A 22,867-nucleotide genomic window follows, 5' to 3' on the forward strand; every position below is an offset into this window, starting at 1 on the left:
CTTTATAAAGACATGTCTCGGGATTAATAAAGTGTCTGTCTGTCCATCCGTCCATCTATCTATCTATCCAATTCTTTCATCCGTCCATCCCTCCATCCCTCCATCTGTCCACCTATCTATCTATCTATCTATCATCTATCTATATATCTATCTATCTATCTGTCTATCTATCCATCTATCATCTATCTATCTATCTATCTATCTATCTATCTATCTATCTATCTATCTATCTATCTATCTATCTATCTATCATCTATCTATCTATCTATCTATCTATCTATCTATCTATCTATCATCTATCTATCTATCCATCTATCATCTATCTATCTATCTATCTATCTATCTATCTATCTATCTATCTATCTATCTATCTATCATCTATCTATCTATCCATCTATCATCTATCTATCTATCTATCTATCTATCTATCTATCTATCTATCTATCTATCTATCTATCTATCATCTATCTATCTATCTATCTATCTATCTATCTATCTATCATCTATCTATCTATCCATCTATCATCTATCTATCTATCTATCTATCTATCTATCTATCTATCTATCTATCTATCTATCTATCCATCTATCATCTATCTATCTATCTATCTATCTATCTATCTATCTATCTATCTATCTATCTATCATCTATCTATCTATCTATCTATCTATCTATCTATCTATCTATCTATCTATCTATCTATCTATCCATCTATCATCTATCTATCTATCTATCTATCTATCTATCTATCTATCTATCTATCTGTCTATCTATCTATCTATCTATCTATCTATCTATCTATCATCTATCTGTATATCTATCTATCTATCTATCTATCTATTGTGTCCAGTGCTACCACAGAATAAACAGCTCCAGTAAATTTAAATTTAGATACAAACACATTTGAAGATATTTGAGTGTCTCCTTTTGCTTGTTGTTGTTGTCTTTAGATTTGTGAGGTTTGGTGTTATTTCTTGTCTTGTGGCTGCAGACTGAACATAAACTCTCAGCAGACGAACGTTGCCACCCTCTGGACAAGGGGAGAAATCACTCACATGATGTGCACAGAAGGAAACTAGAAAAGCCCTCAGAGACCAGAGTACTCCTCCAAGGCTGCTCATTCCCCCATATAGCATTGTCAGAAATTCAACATTGTTTTTTTTTTTGTTTTTTTGTTTTTTTTTAGAAATGCAGCATTTGTTTATTAGTTACTGATGATCAGAAATCACGGCAACATAGAATGTGTCCATTAATATAGATGTACCCACAAACACAATGGCCTTCACTGAGCCCAGGCATGTGTTCTGCATGTGTACGTTATGTACAGATACCGAATCATGTGACCTAAATATGTAGCAGGTGGCAGGAAATGATGGGACTCAGAAACACCCCCACAATTTAATCAGTTGTTCCTTGTATCATTTCTGATGGATAAGTCCTGATAAGTCCTCAGTGGTGGATTTGTAGTAGGATCACAATCATGTGATCATCAGCAAGCAGCTGACATAGTGTTCACTTGTTGTCATGGTTACAGTGATACCGTGTTGCTATCTCACAACGATACAGAAACGTGACACAAAACAAGACAGAAAGCAAAAAATAGACACAAAACGACACAGAACACAAATAAGATGACAAAAATGGGACCAAAAAAATTACACAAAATGGCAAAAAAACAAGACAAAGTGAAAGAAAAAACACAAAAACAACACAAACGAAATACCAAATGACACAAATTAGACACAGAACAAGATGAAACAAGACAAATGTGACACAAAACAACAAGAAGAGACAACAAGAGAGACAACAAGAGAGACTGAGAGGAAAATCAAAGCTACTGGTTCAATACAATAAATGCAGCATGGCTCAAAAACAGTGAACAGCAGAGCAAGTTGTTGGAGATACATTCAGCATGGTGAAACATCTCAAAACTGGACTAAATCTCGTCCATAGTGACTCAAAAACTATCAGTTTGAACACATTTTCAAACAAGTTTCAAGTAAGTTTGGACAGTTTTCGGGTCATTTTAGACTATTTTTGAGCAATTCTGGACTAGTTTATTTTTATTTTGGTCCGTTTGAAATTATTTTGTGCAATCCTGAAAGGAAAATCAAAGCTACTGGATCAATAAAACAAATGTGGCATGGCTCAGAAACAGTGAACAGAGGAGTTAGTTGTTGGAGATACATTCAGCATGGTGACCTTCAACAAATCCGTGGATCCAGACTACGAGCCACATCACTGGAAGTCAACAGATCACATCACGTTGCTGCAGGATAGCATCATATTGTTTAGCTTAGTTAGCAAACATTGTGACATCATGATGCTTACATTTTTGTTTGTATTTGTAATTTTTAAAACAGGTAATACACAAAAAATAATAATTTCCTGGTACTACAATAATGGTTGATGAACAATATGAATGAAATCATTAAAATATACATTTCATGCATATTTCTGAAAAATAAGATATACTGGAAAAATAAGATTTAAAGAAAAAAATTGAATAAAATATACAAATAATATAAAAATGCCCCCCCCCCCAAAGAAATTGTAACATGCCCAAAAAATATTATTATGTCTGTAAATATTAATAAAATACCCAAAACTTGTGATTATGTCAAAAAATATCTGGAAAAAAAAGTCTGAAAATATCTGAAATACTGAAAATTTATGTGCACATATCTCTAAAATGCCCCAAAATATTAATGAAATATCCAAAAATAGGTTTGCAAGGTCAGAAAATATTAATAAAAAATGTATAAACAATATGTTTAAAGTATGTCAGAAAACAATATATATAAATATTTATATTACTTGTCTTTTTGACAAAAAGATTTCACTTGTATGAAGTTAAAATACATCTTCTAGATAAAAAAGGTGAATTTTGCATCATATCACGGCACCTTCAGCAATGCATGCAGTGGTTTTTGTTAGAAAACCCTTCTGACAATCTTCATTAGAAAAAATGATGCTAAAAAACAGCCAGAGAAAAGGTCTCATCTCAGAAATTTACAATCTACTGACATCTTCATCATCTGAAAACTCGCATTACAAACGCAAGGCCTGGTCAGAAAACTTACAATTGGAGATTTCAGAGGAAGACTGGAGTTTGGCCTGTGCTGAAGCACACACCAAATCTATAAACACACGCAATAAGTTAATTCATTACAAATGGTTAATGAGGACTTACATCACTCCAGTTGAATTAAATAAATATGACAAAAACATTCCAGACATCTGCACAAAATGCATAGATTCAAAGGGAACTTTTTTTTCACTGTATCTGGCAATGTAGGAAAATAAGCCCATTTTGGGAGGAGGTGAGGAAAACAACAGAAAAAATTATTTCAAAACAAATTACAACAAACCCAAAATTTTTCCTCCTGGGACTGTATCCAAAAAATTCCAAATATAAAAACATGAAAGAGCTTTTATAGACCTCAGCTTGCTTACTGCTAAGAAGTGTATTGCGTTACTTTGGAAATCAATGAGTAGACCAAGTATCAGCCAGTGGGTGAGACAGATGCTGTCAAATCTCCCTGTAGAAAAAAATAACTTACATTTTGAAAGACAAGCACCAGGTCTTTGAAAACATATGGGGACCCTTTGTGAAGTACGTCAAAGATCAAGATTTAGCAGACCCTCAGATTGATGAGTGATTGATGGACCATGCAGCTTCTGCACCTGCATTTTTATCTTTGTGTATATTCTCATAGGAATGCATGAGCACTTATGTACTAATATAAGGGCACGTAAGTGCTGATTTGTTGTGTTATCGTTGAAATAACAGACTGTGACTGGACTTGCACTAAAGTTTATAGAGGAGAGAAGCAGTTTGTTTGTTTATTTGTTTGCTGTTAGTTTTTGTTTGTTTGTTTGTTTGTTTGTTTTTGTGTTTTTTTGTTGTTTTTTTAAAAAAGCAGCAAAACAGTTTGTATTCTATTTTATATACAATGTAAAGATGTTTCCATTGCTGTGAAAAACAAAATAAAAATATTGTGGAAAAAAAAGAAAACCCTTCTGAGTAAAGGGAGGAAGCACTTTACTTTTCAACAAAAACCAATAAGTTTTACCAAAATTACTATGATAGTATATAAAGAAAAAAAATAAAGGATAACTCTAGTTTATTTCAACCTGGTGTATTTCCCATTAATATGACCATTGTGGGTGGTGTTAACTTTGCATTCCACCTCAGTTCTCTGAATCTGCAACGTTATCGTGACCCAGAGAGCCACAATAATGGAAATGAAACCAAATGGAAATACACCAGAATTGTGCTTGAAGAGAAGCTAAACTTAAACATTTTGACAGCACAGTTATAACATAAAGGAATGTGTCACAAATTCTCATGAAACAGCTGCAACTATTAAACCACTGATGCAAATAAACAGTAGAGTCCGGTGGAGGTGAAGCCTCTGATATTGTTGGTAGACGTCACATCTATCTGAAGGGGGCAGTAGAGGACATTATCTACATCACCACAGGGGGCGCTGTTGAGAGAGGAGGCAGCAACGTTGCAAAAATCCACCTCAGTGTAATCGAGTTCACTGGAGTCGTCTGTAACCTGAAAAAGATCAAAAACATCAAATTTAAGACTTTAATTGTGGAAGGAAATTCACTTTTTTTGGTCATACAATAGCTACAGAGACCCTCAGAAAAGTTTTTTTGGTTGCACACATAAATTAAAATGCAAAAACCCACACTTTATGGATCAAACCTCCACTAAACCATTTCGGCTGAATCCTGTTCCATCCATTCTCTGGTTGTAATATACATCTCTATGCTGATGACACCATGTTGTACTTGAATGAAGATATTCTACATTCTGCTGTCAAATACCTTCAGGACTGCTTTGCTGTCATTTCAAAACAGATAAAATCAAGTGTGTGACATTCTCTGGTGTTCCTGCAGGAAGGTTTTGATACATACTGATATATATTTGCATCTGCATCTGTGTTTGACAATAAGCAAGAAGAAACTGTTGCTTTTTCCCCACCAGAACACAATCACAATTTGTTTTTAGCCTAAAATAATCCCACTCAGTGCAGATTTTCATAATAGTTACTCAAAAAAAACATTTCAGCTGATACCAAGTTTGTAAAAGAGCAGATATTTAAAGTATTTCTCTCTTTAAACACAGCCTGCTCCATTTTTTCTGTACAGTGAAACAGAATTATTATTTCTTTCACCGGTCAACTGAACAATAAACAGTTCATTCACAACTAGTCCTGTGTACCTGGATTAAGACCCAACAGTGTTATTTATGGTCTGATTTTTACCTGAATGGTTTACATATTAGGAAAAATTCCACAACAATTATACAAAATACAACATTATCTGACTGGAATACATAAAATCTTTCCACCTAAGAATTACGAAGTGACTTGTTTTTGTCTGATTCAGTCTAATTTGTTAGTAATCTGAGTTCTGATCTGGAAGCTAAAATCCCACCACAGTTTTCTTACTTTGCTCAGATTACAGCTGGTTAAGCTGAGGTGTCTTCAGCTCTGTTTGGTTTGGTGTATTTGGTGTTGCAGTGAACTGAAGAAGTTTCCACAGGAGAAGAACTGCTCTGTCTGTCTTCTCTGATCTCCTCAATCACTCTGCTGGACTGCAGGAGGAAGATGAAGATGAAGATGAAGAGGAGGAGTTTAGTTTGTGTCAATCAGCTGCTTTCACAAAGCCTGACTTCCTGCTTGTGGCTAGCAGTTGTAGAAGGCTAAGGCTCAGTATCCAAAGTTTTTAGTCCATTTCTATCTAGTTCTTGACCACACACTTAAAACCAATGTTGAATCTGGCTTATTTCTGACTTCAACCTCATTCCAGTCAAAGGTTTTTATTTTCAGACTAAATTTTAAGTTGTTTTTAAGAACTGTTCTCATTGCTCTCAATTTCCTGTTTTTTCCATATTGTCATTCTGTCAGAGCTCCACGTGGCACCTTTCAACCTGATGATTTTCTCGTTTTTTAGTGACTTTTCTCAAGATTTTCAGATTGTACAGTGATTTTTAAAGACTTGCTTATTTCACTGTTTTAGCCTCATGGTTTTAATTTGCTCCTCTGACTTGTGTGTGACAATGATAGCTTGGTACCATGTCGACAATGTTTGCTGTGCCATGTAAAGACAGTGAGTTGCTCCAAAAAGCAAGTAAAAAGATCATTAACCTTAAAGAAGACATCAGAGGACTCACTATTGTCTAACCTCATGACCGTCTCCAATGTCTTTCCAGCTTCATGGTGGCTGAACAGTCCCAGAAGTTAGCCTTGCTCAGCGCAACAATCAAGACTCATCTACCTGCCCTCCTGCTCAACCCCAACCCATGGGTCTTACTGGGCTGAGGCGGTGGTACGTGGTCCTCATCTGAGCTTCACCAACTGGTTTGTTGTATTAGCTGTTGACAACCTGGTCAGTTCAACTGATGGCACCTTTACCTGTCCTGGTCCTGGATACATCACCTGCTGGTCTGCCAGCAGAAGGCAGCACTAATGGTGCCCAGCGGGCTAAAAATCCCACTGGGAAGCCAACTCAGTGGCCTTGATCCAGGATCTTGATCTCTTTGCCCCGCGTAGGATTCTGAAGGAGGCTGAACTTCGTCGCTCTGATGGACTTCCTGGCTCAGACCTGAATGGGATTCCTCCTTCCAGTGCAGATATCGGTTCCACAGTCTGGATTATGGACCATCTAGAGGTGACTTCCTTCATCCTTCTTCTCTTCTCCTCGTCCTCTCTTCACCACTTTGATACTAAGTGACAGCATTTAATATATATTTGTTTTTTTAATGCCATCACACGCTGTTTTCTTGGAGCCACAGCCTCGGACATCCTGGACAAACTACCTGCTACTGCAGTCTGTCCCATCTCCATAAACCAGGTTTTAGTCCATGTGGGCTGTAACAACATAGTTCATTGGCAATGTGAGCTAACAGAGAGGGATTTAGCATTTAAAATGCAAAAGAAGTCCTAAAGACCTTCATATTGCAGTCTCAGTTGATGCCTTTATAAAGCAAATTATGTATTTACACTGGCCTTTGTCCCAGCTACCATGGATTAGGTTTTTAATCTGTATGTTCTTATTTCTTTTAATATGGCTATTTACCTATTTATCCTGGCTCTGCTGTTGCTTTGTTTTGTTATTTTTTCTTTTTGTTGTTTTGTAAGGGCTTATGTTGGTTTTTCTTTGTTAAGCACTTTAAGACTTTCTGCTGTGAAAGGTGCTATATAAATAAATTTTATTTACTAATAAAGTTAAAGTGTCTCATATTTACTGACCTCTGAGATGTTGACATAGATCGTCTCCACAGGAGGAACTGAAAAACAGAAAATACATCTAAGATAATATAAGATAAGACAGAACTTTATTCATCTTGTGTCAGATGTTGCTCAAAACAAACCAATAAACAAACAAATAAACAGACCATGAGGAAGACGCTTTCCAGTAACTAGAACTAGAGGAACTAAACACAAAAGCAAGACGAGGAGCTGTGACTGTAAAGATTAGACCAGATATAAAAACCCCACAAAATAACCATACAGTCCTTCTGCTTTTTTATCTACTGCTGCCTGACTGTGAGGTTTGACTTTAATGTGATGGACTGATAAAAACAAAAGATCTGAACAGTTGTGAAAAACAAGAGGAAATTACACCATTAGGTTTTTTTCCCTACCTACCTTTATTAACCCCCAGAGGGAAATTCGGATCAATAGTCCAGAACTTAAACATTGCGCCACCCCTGCACCCAGTTTGATGTTTATTTTTGATCAGTGACTACCTGCAGTAGTTTCATTGCCAACTTTTATTCGCCTAGAAAACCAGCAAGAAAACCAGCTAGATAATTTGTTAGATAACCAACTACATAACCTGCTGGATCTGTGAGGTTAGTTTAGATTCAGGTTCATGTTTAAGGCTCAGATTTAGGTTTAAATTCAAGTTTAAGTTCAAGTTTAAGTTCAGGTTCAGGTTTAGGTTTAGATTCAGTTACAGATTTAGAATTATGTTTATGTTTAAATTTAGGTTCAGATTCAGGTTTAGGTTTAGATCAGGTTTAGATTCAGGTTCAGGTTGATGTCAGTTTCCAGGAGATGAATGTGAGTCAGTGATCAGTAATGAAGTGATGGAAGCTGTGTGTGTTTCTGCAGCTTCACCTTTAGGTTTGGTGGATCTTCTCTTCTTGCAGAAAATCATTAAAGGCATCGATAATATGAAGATCTTGACCACCAGAATCAGACCCACGTACAGGTGCAGATCTGCAGGAGTGTTAACAGGAGAACAGGTTAGTTTTATTCTGACACTTTAGTAAATGTGGAGCCACAAGTTTTATACATAGAAGTATATTCAGTAAAATAGATAAGTCCCATATGAGTCATGCTACCAGCGCATAATAGCTTCTGTATGTATGTTCTTACATAAACCTACAGTTGTGGTCAAAAGTTTACATACACTTGTAAAGAACATAATGTCATGGCTTTCTTGAGTTTCCAGTTATTTCTACAACTCTGATTTTTCTCTGATAGAGTGATTGGAACAGATACTTCTTTGTCACAAAAAACATTCATGAAGTTTGGTTCTTTTATGACTTTATTATGGGTTAACAGAAAAAGTGACCAAATCTGCTGGGTCAAAATATACATACAGCAATGCTAATATTTGGTTACATGTCCCGTGGCCATTTTCACTTCAATTAGTTGCTTTTGGTAGCCATCCACAAGCTTCTGGCAAGCTTCTGGTTGAATCTTTGGCCACTCCTCTTGACAGAATTGGTGCAGTTCAGTTAAATTTGTTGGCTTTCTGACATGGACTTGTTTCTTCAGCATTGTCCACATGATCTGAATGGGGTTTAAGTCAGGACTTTGGGAAGGCCATTCTAAAACCTTAATTCTAGCCTGATTTAGCCATTCCATTACCACTTTTGATGTGTGTTTGGGGTCATTGTCCTGTTGGAACACCCAACTGCACCCAAGACCCAACCTTCAGGCTGATGATTTTAGGTTATCTTGAAGAATTTGAAGGTAATCCTCCTTCTTCATTATCCCATTTACTCTCTGTAAAGCACCAGTTCCATTGGCAGCAAAACAGCCCCACAGCATAATACTACCACCACGGTGCTTGATGGTAGGTGTGGTGTTCTTGGGGTTAAAGGCCTCACCTTTTCTCCTCCAAACATATTGCTGGGCATTGTGGCCAAACAGCTCGATTTTTGTTTCGTCTGACCACAGAACTTTCCTTCAGAAGGTCTTATCTTTGTCCATGTGATCAGCCGCAAACTTCAGTCGAGACTTAAGGTGCCGCTTTTGGAGCAAGGGCTTCCTTCTTGCACGGCAGCCTCTCAGTCCATGGCGATGCAAAACACACTTGACTGTGGACACTGACACCTGTGTTCCAGCAGCTTCTAATTCTTGGCAGATCTGCTTTTTGGTGGTTCTCGGTTGACTCTTCACCCTCCTGACCAGTTTTCTCTCAGCAGCAGGTGATAGCTTGCATTTTCTTCCTGGTCGTAGCAGTGACAAAACAGTGCCATGCACTTTATACTTACAAACAATTGTTTGCACTGTTGCTCTTGGGATCTGCAGCTGCTTTGAAATGGCTCCAAGTGACTTTCCTGACTTGTTCAAGTCAATGATTTGCTTTTTTAGATCTGTGCTGAGCTCCTCTGACTTTCCCATTGTAGCGTTTGTGGGCGTTTGTTTCCAATGAGCCCTATTTAAATGGCCTCAGAGAAGTCACCAGCTGTAATCACTCATAATCACACACAAGAAGTTAAGAGGCCATGCTATGAAGCTCATTTCATTGACACAACTTTCTAAGCCAACAAAATTGCTAATTCATGTTGCTGTATGTATATTTTGACCCAGTAGATTTGGTCACTTTTTCTGTTAACCCATAATAAGTCATAAAAGAACCAAACTTCATGAATGTTTTTTGTGATAAAGAAGTATCTGTTCCAATCACTCTATCAGAGCAAAATCAGAGTTGTAGAAATAACTGGAAACTCAAGAAAGCCATGACATTATGTTCTTTACAAGTGTATGTAAACTTTTGACCACAACTGTATAAATCATTTGTGCTGTCAAAAAGTCCCATCAAGCTACTTTATCTGGATTACTGTCTGGGGATTATTTATGAGACGTACCTGAACGTGGTGGAGATGAGTCGAGCTGCTCGGAGGATTCAGTGGAGGCTGATGGGAGGAACGTTGTTGGTGGAAAAGTTCCAAGAGTCAAGTCTGTAAACAGTGAAAGCATTGTACTCTGTGTTAGCTCCACTGTTAGCACATCTTCCTGTCTTCCCTTGTCTTTTTTGTGTCTGTGCATAGCTTCCTGTAATTAGTTGAATCCTCTAGCCTATTGTCCTCAAGCCCTGTCCTTTATTTGTGAATTTAATAGCGAGTCTGGGTCTTTATTAGTTTACTCATCTGCTACTATTCCTAGCGTTCTCCCCAGAACTAGTGTTTCCCGCATCTGCACATTCATCCCACACTCATGGATCTCAGAAAGAAACTCAGAATCTCACCTTCTTTGACAATGATCCTAAAATCCCACTGCGGTTCTAGAAACCAAGATTTTTCCAGAGCACACCTGTAGCGTCCAGAGTCAGACATCTTCAGCCGTTTGATGCTCACAAACATGATCGTCTTCCTCGAAGGAAAATGACCTTCTTCGTACCAAATGCTGTATCTGCCGCTCTGATCGTTGTTCTTTGTCGTTTCAATTAAAATGTTTCCTCCTTCACATGTTTCCCTACAAAAGAACTTTTTGGAGCCAGAGACGGGTAACTGGCATTCAACTGTGATGTCTTTTCCTTCCAGTCTTGTGTAGAGTCTTTCTGCATTGACAAGTCCAGTATTTCTAGCCTGCAGTGCTGTTAAAAAGATGAACAATCAGTAGTTACTAATATCGTCCTGTAACACACTGCAGTCTGAAGATGATATACACGATCAGGCAGAACAATATGACACTAACAGGTGAATAAGACTGATTATCTCTCTATCATGGCTCTTGTTGGTGGGTTGGATATATTAGGCAGCAAGTGAACATTTTGTAATCAAAGTTTTTGTTTATCATTCATTTTTTATTGCCAAATGCACATGTACTCTCAATGTATGACAAACTTTTAGTTACATTTGAACTTCTAACCCCAGTAACAACCCCCCATTGTCACCCACCACACCCCACCACCAACTGATTGTTGGGATAGCAATGGCCGTACAGAGATCATCTACTTTGGAATTAGGTCTTTCAAGTCTGACATCAATGCTTTCCACATTTGGATTGTGTTTATTCTTGCATCATTGACTCTTGCTGATGATAGTTCTAGATAGGCAATGTCCAAAAAGCTCCAAAGCCAGGAGTACTTGAGATGTCATGTAGGGGTTTCCAGCAGTGGACACGTATTTTATCTATTTTATCCTACTTTGACATGTACCACCTGCCTAAGCATTATTGCAGACCATGTACACCTTTTCATGGAAACGATATTCCCTGATGGCTGTGGCCTCTTTTAGCAGGATAATGTGCCGTGCCATAAAGCAAAAATGGTTCAGGAATGGTTTGAGGAGCACTACACCCAGTTTGAGGTGTTGATTTGGCCTCCAAGCTCCCCAGATCTCAATCCAATCGAGCATCTGTGGGGTGTGCTAGATAAACAAGTTGGATCTGTGGAGGCCCCACCTCACAACTTCCAGGACTTAAAGGATCTGCTGCTTACATCTTGGTGCCAGAAACCACAGCACACCTTCAGGGTCTAGTGGAGTCTAGATACCACAGAACACCTTCAGGGTCTAATGGAGTCCAGATACCACAGCACACCTTCAGGGGTCTAGTGGAGTCTAGATACCACAGAACACCTTCAGGGTCTAGTGGAGTCCAGATACCACAGCACACCTTCAGGGTCTAGTGGAGTCCAGATACCACAGCACACCTTCAGGGGTCTAGTGGAGTCCAGATACCACAGCACACCTTCAGGGTCTAATGGAGTCCAGATACCACAGCACACCTTCAGGGGTCTAGTGGAGTCTAGATACCACAGAACACCTTCAGGGTCTAGTGGAGTCCAGATACCACAGCACACCTTCAGGGTCTAGTGGAGTCTAGATACCACAGAACACCTTCAGGGTCTAGTGGAGTCCAGATACCACAGCACACCTTCAGGGTCTAGTGGAGTCTAGATACCACAGAACACCTTCAGGGTCTAGTGGAGTCCAGATACCACAGCACACCTTCAGGGTCTAATGGAGTCCAGGCCTTGACAGGTCTGCAAAAAGTGGACCAACACAATATTAGATATTAGGTCATAATGTTATAGCTAATCGGCGTATTTTTGTAAATTAAATTGAAGAAGTTTTTTTAAAGTTTTTCTCTTTTATTCACTACATATTTGTTTTACATGAGCTTAATTCTAAACACTGTGTGTGTCTTTCAATTATAGGTACAATCACTCGTGTCATATAAAGGTCGAGAGGTGCTGAACTGTTGATTTCTTCATCTGCTGATTGCATCTTTTGATGGTACAGTTTTTCTCAATTGGTAAGACACTACATTCCATTCACTGCATTCAGCCACCAACTGACTGCACACATTTCTCAAAAACAGGACTCTGCTGTCTAAATTTTGGACACTATTCATGGATTTCACAGAGTTTCCAAAACTCTTGCACTCTTTTTGCAAAAGACTGAACATGTTTTTTGCTCATTTGAACACACTTTTTCACTCATAGCACACATTTTTCAAACAGTGAACACTAGGAAGCAGAACTGGGACACTGTTCCATCACTGCTGTCACAATTAACACACAACAGGTCAAAACTGGAAACACTTTTACCAATGAACTGCACACTATAAAACCTGCTGGGAAGCAGAATTAGCTGTTCAGAATGGATGTCAGAGGAGCAAGAGGTCATGTTGGAAGAAGAGGATGTGGACGACCCAGACCACGGCCAGAACCAGAACCTGGACCAGAACCTGGACCTGGACCTGGACCTGGTCCTGGTCCTGGACCACTTTACATGTATGTAAATGTTGTTTGCCACTTCAGTGACATGTCTATACTGGAACAATACAAGCAGTCAGAAATGTTCTGAGAATACTGTAAAAAATCTAATGCATAATTCTGGTTCCAAGTGCTGGTAAAATTACAGAAAGTGGACATGACTGACTTTTTCTATGTTTGGTGTGTGTTTGTTCCAGAGAGTTTTTCAGTTGGATTCTGATGATGAACATGAATACATCTATGTGGATGAGGCTGGTTTCAACCTGGACAAGAGGAGGAGAAGAAGGAGGAACATCATTGGACAACAGGCTGTAGTCAACGTCCAGGTCAGTGTGGGGCAACGTAACCCTCTGTGCTGCAATAAGCAATCTGGGAGTAACTGACCGTCATGCAGTTCTGGACCCATAGAACACCCAGCATTTGTTGACTTTCCTAGATGGACTTAGAGGATCTACTGACATGGATGCAGCAGGACGTTTGGCAAGAAGACACAGTTTTTGTTGTTTTCTGGAACAATGTTAGTTTTCATAGAGGACTATTGATTCAGGAATGTTTCAATATGAACCTCAAGTTATTGTGGTTTTTCTGCCACCATATTGTCCCTTTCTGAATCCTATAGAAGAATTCTTCTCTACATGGAGGTGGAAGGTATATGAGCAGCAGCCATACATTCAGGAAAATCTCTATCAATCAGTGGTCTTGGCATGTGGTGATGTTTCTGTTGATGCATGTCAGGGTTGGATCAGACACACTAGATCTTTCTTTCCAGAGAAAACACAGCTAGTGATGTTGATGAGGTCCTGAGGTCTGACCAGGCTGAAAGAATTGATGCAGACGTGGTGTAAATATCTGCAGACTGTACTGTGTACAATACAGTGCTGTATTTGTTGTCTAGCATTATTTTTATTTTATAATGTACAGTCAGACACTGCAATGACCTCTGATTCATTTATAGGATGCATTTGTGTTGAAGTTGTCATTTTTGAGGACTGTATCATTTTTTATACTTCATGTGAAAACACAGTGAGAGAAGAGTGTTTTGTATTTAGCAGTGCAGTGTCCTAGTTTTACTTCATGTGTCTTAATTTTGAAACAAAGGTCAGATTTTGACAATAAAGTGTGCTTTTGACACAAGTGTGCAGTGCTTTGAATTGTGTTCAAATAAAGAAAATAGTGTGCAGTGTGTTGGGAAATGTGGGCTATTTTTCAGGAACAGTGTCTTATCAATTGAGGAAAAACTGTAAATGAAGTTTTGAATGTGTTGTTTCACAACCGCAGCTGCTGTGTAATTATGTTCCTCTGCAAAAAACATTGTTGCTTCACCACTTCTGCATTCTGTTAACCAGCAGCACTAAATGTTTTATCAAACTGCAAAAAGAGGCCCTGACTCTGTGTAGCTTTAAACGTGTTTAACTGCTGTGACTCTAAATAACTTATATGTATACATGACAGTTTCCTGTGTTTCCTGTGTTTGTGCCAAAGCAACAGAAATAGACAGTCAACATACAACAAAAGTACTTACTTCTTTCAACCGTACGAAAGGTGAATGCTGAATGGTAGATTTAACAAAATGCAAGAAACAGTTCATTCTGAGAAACTAATTTTAAAAAGTGTCATTTACAGAGAGACATGCTAATTTTGCTCTTTTTTTTAAGTTTCTATAAACCCTTTAATGTTCTCACTGGTTTTATTTATTTTTTTTTTTATATATATATATATATATATATATACTTTCTAAAGTTATTTTATTGGCTTTTGTTGGTTTTATTTGATAGGTACAGTTGAGAGGCAGACAGGAAAGCACAGAGAAGACTGGGGGAAGATATGCAGTAAAGGGCTGTTAACTGGAATGAACGTACGTGGGTCGCTCACTAGGTTAAAACTGTTCAATGAGGTGCAAAACTTCCTGATCAACTCTAATGAAATGAAGAAAAATAAGTGTGAGAAGATCAACAATGAACAGAAATCAGAAGTGACTGAACTCACCGATGAAGAGGAAACAGAAAAAAGTGTGGAAGACTTTCATGTTGAGGCTCTGATGCTTTAATGCTGCTTCTCTTCTTTCTTCTCTGACAAACCAGGAACTGATCACTTCTCTTAATGATGCTCCTCCTAGAAACTCAGCTCTACACTCCTCCCTTCTTCTTTAACCTCTTTATTCTAGTGCAGAGTCAAAGTTCAGCTGTCCGTCTAAACACACCACTTTCTATAGAGCTCATTAAATTACACTTAATGTTCATTTACTGGCAGCACTGCAGTTTGATCAGGTCAGACTGTTTATAGTTTAGAGGCTGGATTCCTACATGAGACACAGAAAGACAACAAGCAACACAAAGGAACAGATTAGGACAAGTTTGCATCACCCTCTGCTCTGGTCAAGGTTAAATATTGTCTATTCTGGTGTGACTAAACAGACCAGTTGTCTCCATATTGGTCTGTAATGTAACTCTGACCTTCTCCCAACTACAACATCTACCTGAAGATCAGAGAGAATCTTCAGAAAGTTCAAGTTGTATCAGTATCTGTATCTCTGTAATGGTGGCTCCGCCCACCTTGCCTCGGAGGGTGGTGCAGCCGACGTCGCTCCTCTGCTGCTGCATGGCTGCTATCATGGTCCACTGGTTGGTTGTGTGCTGGTAGCGCTCTGCAGTCTGGAGCCGCTCGTGTCCGTTAGCACCTCCCAAGGCGTAGATGAACCCATCCAGTGCTGTCACGCCAACAAAGCTGCACCTTGAGTGCATCGGTGCCACCTGCTGCCAGGTGTGAGTTTGCAGGTCGAACCTGTCCACAGTGTTCAGCGCCTCCACGGCGTTGATGCAGCCATCTTCAGAGTTTACAGAGAACGGTCCAAGAAAAAGAGAAAAAAGAGAAAATATCCACTGAGCAGCAGTTGTTTGGACCAAAATATCTTGTTGATGTGAGAGGTCAGAGGAGAATGGACAGACTGGTTGGAGATGATAGAAAGGCAACAGGAACTCAAATAACCACTGGTTACAGCCAAGGAATGCAGAATATGATCTCTGAATGCACAACAACCTTGAAGAAAATGTTCTACAGCAGCAGAAGACCACACTGGGTGTCGCTACTGTCAGCTAAGAACAGGAAACTGAGGCTACAGTTCACACAGGCTCACCAAAACTGGACAATAGAAGATTAGAAAAACAGTGCCTGGTCTGATGAGTCTCAATTTCAGCTGCAACATTTAGATGGTCAGAATTTGGTGTAGACAACATAAAAGCATGGATCTATAAAATTAGAAAAGTTATACAAAAAAACAACAAAAATATTGAAAATTACAAAAATAGACCAAAAAACAACAAAAAGACTGACAATTACTAAAAAAAAAATTTGACAAAAAAACAACGGAGATTGAAAATGACAAAAACCAGACAACAAAAAGAGATTAAAAATGACAAAAAAGTAACAAAAAGATTGAAAATGACAAAAAAGTAACAAAAAGAAATTGAAAATCACAAAAATTGAGGCAAAAAACAACAAAAAGATTAAAAATGACAAAAAGCAGGGCGCCCGTATAGCTCAACGCATTGAGCAGGTGACCCATGTACAAGGGCTGGTCCCCGATGCAGCTGGCCCGGGTTCCATTCCCGCTCGCGGCCCTTTGCTGCATGTCTTCCCCTGACTCTTCTCCCTTGTTTCCTGTCTCTCTCTCACTGCGCCTATCTAATAAAAAGCTGACAAAAAGGCCAAAAAAAAAATTGAAAAATTGAAAATAACAAAAAAACAACCAAAAGAGATTAAAAATGACAAAAAACAATAAAAGAGATTGAAAATGAAAAAAGAAAAAGATGAAAAATTGAAAATAACAAAAAACAACAAAAAGAGATTGAAAATGACAAAAAATGAGACAACAAAAGAACAAAAAGATTGAAAATGGCAAGAAAAAATTGACAAAAACAAAACCAAAAAATTGAAAATAACAAAAACAACAAAAAGAGATTGAAAATGACAAAAAAACGAGACAACAAAAGAACAAAAAGATTGAAAATGGCAAAAAAATTGACAAAAACAAAACCAAAAAATTGAAAATAACAAAAACAACAAAAAGAGATTGAAAATGACAAAATATCGAGAACAAAATAACAAGAAGAGATTAAAAATAACAATAAATGAGACATATAAAGTAGTTTTTGGAAAAGAGATTGAAAACTTTCAGAAATTTAAACTAACAGAAAATGGTTTTGCTGCTGAAGCTAACAAAGCTAACGTTGCTTTTGTTTCTATGTTTTGTTCTTTTCTTCAATCTGAAGAGTCTAAATTCAGTGTAAACCACCTATAAACACCAACAAGCAGCAGCAGCTCACCTGAAGTAATGGCTGCAGCTGCACAGGATGACTTTATGCACATGAAATTCAGCTTCGTTCACTCGGATCACGGCGTCACAAAGCTGCTGCTGCAGGCGGAGTTCGTTAAACACTGAGCTCATTTCACTCATCTTTACTCTCCGGGTGAAAACTTCTCACTGATGCATTTATTTAGAGCAGATTCTGGAACCCACCATTGAAAAATCACAGCATTCTAGAGAGAAATGAGTTAAATGTGTGTTATGTTTTTAAAAATGCTCAGTGTTGGTGGATGAAGTTTTACTGTCCTTGTTTGTGTTCACGTTACTCACAGTGTGTTAATAATCTGTTTATTAGAAAGAATTATAAATTCAGAATAGTGGGAGAAAGTCATGAATCATATACACGTAAGGAAAATGTAAATAAGTTTTATTAATTGATTATATATATTTTGAAAAGTCCAACAAATTGATACAAAATGTCCATGAAATATTTAATATAAAATAAAATATGAATAGAAATAAAATAAAATGTCAAAAATAATGCTGAAAAATATGTCAAATTAATATATTAATAAAATGTGAACAAAATTTTAAATATGAAATAAAAATATGGACAAAATAAAAAATCTAAAATCTCAAAAATAATTATTAATATGTCAGAAAAGACTAAAAATATGTGCAATAAATAATGTCAAAAAGATAAAAATGAAAAAAGCATAATACTGTAGACAATATGTTTAATATTAAATAAAATGCAAATAAAACATGTAAAATGTCAAAATAATTAGTAAAAAGTCAAAAAATATTTAGTAAAATGTCAAAATTATTGAGAAATATCTGAAAATATTTGTAAAAAATGTCAAAGAAATATTGAGTTAGAAAATACTATTATATTTGAAAATTAAAATATTAAATATGTAAAAATATATTGCATTGCACATGTGCTCCTAAACACTGTTGATAATTAAACGACACAAGTATAAAAACTGTTGATGTTTATTTTCTTTCACCAAATGAAGACTAGGAATGGGAAATAATTGAGTATTTTTGGCATCATGACACTGAACACTTGTTCCAACAAATCCAAATGACTTATTTTCAGGTGAATAAGTACATTTCATTACATTATTTTCAGATAAAAGTGCAGGAACGCCACAATAGAAGATGAACCAAACAGCCAGAAAAGACATCCAGCCGCTCAAAAAGCCACTTTTACAATATCAGACAAAGGAAGTGCAGCGATGCAGAAAGACCAGAGAGCATCCTGATGGCAGATTTCTGCTTTAAACAGAAGCAGAATAAAACATTTACCAGCAGCAGCAGCAGCAGCAGCAGCAGCAGCAGCAGCAGCAGCGAGCGTTTAGAAATAATGACCAACGGACGCCGCAGGAATAAAGAAGCAGTTGAACTGTAACCCTCTCTGCTCAGAGGTTTTAGTCTCACAAGCTTCTCAGACACTCACAGACAGTTTAGACCAGCAAGGAAACACAGATGTTAAGGTTTTCTGAGCTGATTCAAGCAAACGGTAGCTGGTGTTTCCTCTTATTTTCAGGTTTGACGTCTATGTTAGAACGGAAAACTGCCTGAAACCGGCTTAGAAATGTTTCTATGCAACTAAGCTGCATTTACAAGAACATATTCAGGGAAATGTGTCTTTAACCATATTTACAATCAATAAAACTTTGTTATTTATTGTATTTTTTCCAACTGTTGCTCCTTTTCAGCCCATATAGTCCATGTTTCAGCCAGAAAACCACATATTAAATGTAGTCAGAGGACTGGTCAACCTAACCAGGAAGGATTAGTGCCTAAAACGAACCAAACAATGAGTGGAAACAAAACATAAAAACAATATCGCAGTTATTGCCAGACACCAACTGTCTAAGATGGACTTTAAAGTGGAAATGTTACTACGTCATTTATTTCTAAAAAATAATAATGGAAAATGCAGTTTATTGTGGGAAAAAGGTCATTTTTGTGTTGCACAGAATTACTCATGTGACTGTTTTATCGAGGTTTGGCGAAGTGGCTAAAGTTGGAACCATTTTACTGAAAAGAAAATCAATGTTGGCTTGAAGAAAGCAAACAAAACAGACAGAACACTTCCTGGGCCCAACCATCAACCCCGACCTCCTCATTATGAGGTTCAGCTGCAACAGCAACAACTTCTGTTTTTGAATCTGAGAAAAAGGTATTAGAGGGTAAATGTAGTATTAGAGGATAAATGTAGTATTAGAGGGTAAATGTAGCATTAGAGGGTAAATGTAGTATTAGAGGGTAAATGTAGTATTGGAGGTTAAATGTAGCATTAGAGGGTAAATGTAACGTTAGAGGGTAAATGTAGTGTTAGCTGGTAAATGTAGTATTAGAGGGTAAATGTAGTGTTAGAGGGTAAATAGTATTAGAGGGTAAATTTAGTGTTAGAGGGTAAATGTAACGTTAGAGGGTAAATGTAGTGTTAGCTGGTAAATGTAGTATTAGAGGGTAAATGTAGTGTTAGAGGGTAAATGTAGCATTAGAGGGTAAATGTTATAGAGGGTAAATGTAGCGTTAGAGGGTAAATGTAGCGTTAGAGGGTAAATGTAGCGTTAGAGGGTAAATGTAGCATTAGAAGGTGAATGTAGCGTTATAGAGGGTAAATGTAGCATTAGAGGGTAAATGTAGCATTAGAGGGTAAATGTAGCATTATAGAGGGTAAATGTAGCGTTAGAGGGTAAATGTAGCGTTATAGAGGGTAAATGTAGCGTTAGAGGGTAAATGTAGTCTTAGAGGGTAAATGTAGCATTATAGAGGGAAAATGTAGTATTAGAGGCTAAAAGTAGTGTTAGAGGGTAAATGTAGCATTGGAGGGTAAATGTAGCGTTAGGGGGTAAATGTAGCGTTAGAGGGTAAATGTAGTATTAGAGGGTAAATGTAGTACTAGAGGGTAAATGTAGTGTTAGAGGGTAAATGTAGTGTTAGAGGGTAAATGTAGTATTAAAGGGTAAATGTAGCATTAGAGGGTAAATGTAGCATTAGAGGGTAAATGTAGCATTATAGAGGGTAAATGTAGTATTAGAGGGTAAATGTAGTATTAGAGGGTTAATGTAGTGTTAGAGGGTAAATGTAGTATAGGAGGGTAAATGTAGTATTAGAGGGTAAATGTAGTATTAGAGGGTAAATGTAGTGTTAGAGGGTAAATGTAGTGTTAGTGGGTAAATGTAGTATTAGAGGGTAAATGTAGTGTTAGAGGGTAAATGTAGTGTTAGTGGGTAAATGTAGTATTAGAGGGTAAATGTAGTGTTAGAGGGTAAATGTAGTGTTAGAGGGTAAATGTAGTATTGGAGGGTAAATGTAGTGTTAGAGGGTAAATGTAGTGTTAGAGGGTAAATGTAGTATTAGAGGGTAAATGTAGTGTTAGAGGGTAAATGTAGTATTGGAGGGTAAATGTAGTGTTAGAGGGTAAATGTAGTATTAGCAGATAAATGTAGTATTATGCTACATTTACACTGTGACTATTAACAATCTTGCAAACACAGATTTGGAAACACAGCAGCCTCTGAGACAATAAAACAGAAGAAATATGGTGACAGGAAGTGGAAGGAGGGTCAAAGGTGAACGGAGAGACAACATAAAGCCGATGGAGGATTAAAATGGCGTCGGGGAGGCTGGGAGATGGAATGACATCACAGCAGGTCGATGAGGTCACGTCTGATCGATGGGAGCTGCTGATTACTGCAGCTCAGAACGGCTCAAAACAGTCATAATTCTCCTCTAAGTGGCTGAAAAGCAGCATTCCAGCTGTGAGCATGAGCAGCAGTCTGAGAAATCCTGGTTTTTCAGGGTTGATGACTTTTGGATGACGACGTTGAGGACAGAAAAGTCCACCGAGCTCATCAGTATCACACAATATCACAGGAAAGTTTGATTTCATGCATAAGTTGAAACTACAGACGTGCCTTTATGCTGATCACTAAAAAGACTAATTATCTAAAGAATAAACAAGTAGAAAGTCAGAAAAGACCAAAAATATTCCCACAAATACAAGAAAAATATTTATATGTCCAATAACATTGATAAAACATGTTTGAAAAAAAGTTAATATTTTTATAAAATAAAATATCTGATTATGTCTAATTATGGTATACATATTAATAAAATGTTAGAAAATTATGTCCGAAAAAATAAATAAATATAAAAAATAAATAAATGAATAAATAAATGCCCACAGATTCTAATAAAATGTCAGAAGAAGAACATAATATCCATTTTTTTAAAATTCTAGTTTAAATATTCATAAAAATGTGAGGAAAACATTTATATGTCCAAAAATTTTGATATAATGAGTAAAAGAAAATGTTAATATTTTTATAAAATAAGATAAAAAATGGATCCACCCATTTACTTGCACGTACAAGAATGTCTATTAATTAAGAATTTGGCCTCTGCTGGAACCATTCAATCATCTGGATCTACAGGAAACTCTTCTGTTTGTGTCTTCACCAAGTTTAATGGCTGTTAACCGTTAAATTGGATTTCCTGTTAAGATGTTCATTCTGAGGAGGCAAATGTAAAAATTTCAAGTCTGAAAACACGAAATTCTCAAAATTCAGCCACAAGTATTTTCCATAACTTTGACATGGGTCTCATATAAATAAATAGTAAACTCTGAGGACGGTGTGGAGGGATAGTCAAGGTGTCTTTGCTGAGTTTTCCTGAAGTTGCTTGGCTGTTAATTTTGCTGAATCTTGTGAATTTGCGATCCTGTGGGGACGAGGCCTTAATGCAGCAACGGCTCGGCTCACAGGGAAGCACAAACAGCATTTATCACCGTCTAGAAAAGCGATTTATTAAACAAACTGAGCACGCTTAATGCAAAACTAATGGAGTGTGAGATAAAAGCAGCGGTGCAGGAAGTGCATGAGGGTTTAGATAGAGTGTGGGAGCGTTTTAAGACTGCAGACGGTGCTTAATAATGTTTAACAGCAGCAGGCCCAGGTGTTCCTACAAACAAAAACCTCAAGCATGCTTCAAAATCAGTGTTTTTATTTCACCAATATGTACAATTTTTCCAGTTTCTTGCAGTATTCTTGCAGTATTTTGCAGCTAGAGAGATTCACTGTCATTTAAGGCTGCAAAACAGAGAGGATTATGGGTAAAAGAAGACAGATATTGACAAATACCAGCTACAGATACAGTATTAATCTTGCATCTATTTTATATTCAGGGATGTGATTCAGGAAACACATGTTCTCCTGCTGCCACCTGCTGGCCAGAGCCTGTAATTACAACAACATTGTTCAACGGTAAGAAAAAACACTGCTAAAAGTTTTTTGAGTATTCTAAAGCTTCATTTACGTCATATTTTCAGAGTAAACACTAATTCGTTCACACAATGTAAGACCATATGAGACATCGGCTCACAAATATGAAAGGAGCTATAAATAGATCTATGAACAGGATAAACTGGTAGTATAGAGATAGGATTGTATTGAATATGTTTGGACATTCTGCATTTTTTTCCATTTTCGAGCACCAATAATTATTCCTCATTGTTATTATGGACAAAATTGTAATAATTTTGCACAAGGTTGAGTCAT

At 37.3% G+C, this 22,867-nt stretch overlaps 1 protein-coding gene across 3 annotated transcripts; it reads right to left on the reverse strand.

Annotated features, from left to right (window-relative positions):
• Nucleotides 1-495: 495 nt before the first annotated feature.
• LOC129349442 (uncharacterized) lies at nucleotides 496-15,165 on the reverse strand. 3 transcript variants are annotated; one of them, XM_055012642.1, is made up of 7 exons: nucleotides 14,972-15,103; nucleotides 10,511-10,858; nucleotides 10,131-10,223; nucleotides 8,146-8,247; nucleotides 7,273-7,310; nucleotides 5,470-5,615; nucleotides 4,428-4,568 (listed from the first exon to the last, which is right to left on the reverse strand). In XM_055012642.1, exons 1-6 carry the CDS (start codon nucleotides 15,009-15,011, stop codon nucleotides 5,490-5,492), a joined length of 747 nt encoding a protein of 248 aa, XP_054868617.1. In that variant the 5' UTR covers nucleotides 15,012-15,103; the 3' UTR covers nucleotides 4,428-4,568; nucleotides 5,470-5,489. The 3 variants fall into 3 exon arrangements, with proteins under 3 accessions (XP_054868615.1, XP_054868617.1, XP_054868616.1); XM_055012640.1 differs by lacking the exon at nucleotides 5,470-5,615 and having other exon boundaries at nucleotides 496-4,568; nucleotides 14,972-15,161; XM_055012641.1 differs by lacking the exon at nucleotides 4,428-4,568 and having other exon boundaries at nucleotides 5,477-6,891; nucleotides 14,972-15,165.
• Between the last annotated feature and the right edge of the window lie 7,702 nt (nucleotides 15,166-22,867).

The sequence above is a fragment of the Amphiprion ocellaris genome, chromosome 8 (genome assembly GCF_022539595.1).
Source record: "Amphiprion ocellaris isolate individual 3 ecotype Okinawa chromosome 8, ASM2253959v1, whole genome shotgun sequence".
In the NCBI taxonomy this organism is placed as follows: Eukaryota; Metazoa; Chordata; class Actinopteri; family Pomacentridae; genus Amphiprion; species Amphiprion ocellaris.

What these genes read in the sequence shown, in the direction of transcription:
- LOC129349442 (XM_055012640.1), bottom strand. Translation starts at nt 15,011, where the DNA reads ATGAAAGTCTTCCACACTTTTTTCTGTTTCCTCTTCATCG. An exon ending in TTTCTGTTTCCTCTTCATCG is followed by an intron (nt 10,859 to 14,971) that starts GTGAGTTCAGTC and finishes TCTTTTTAACAG; the next exon opens with CACTGCAGGCTAGAAATACT. An exon ending in TAGGATCATTGTCAAAGAAG is followed by an intron (nt 10,224 to 10,510) that starts GTGAGATTCTGA and finishes CACTGTTTACAG; the next exon opens with ACTTGACTCTTGGAACTTTT.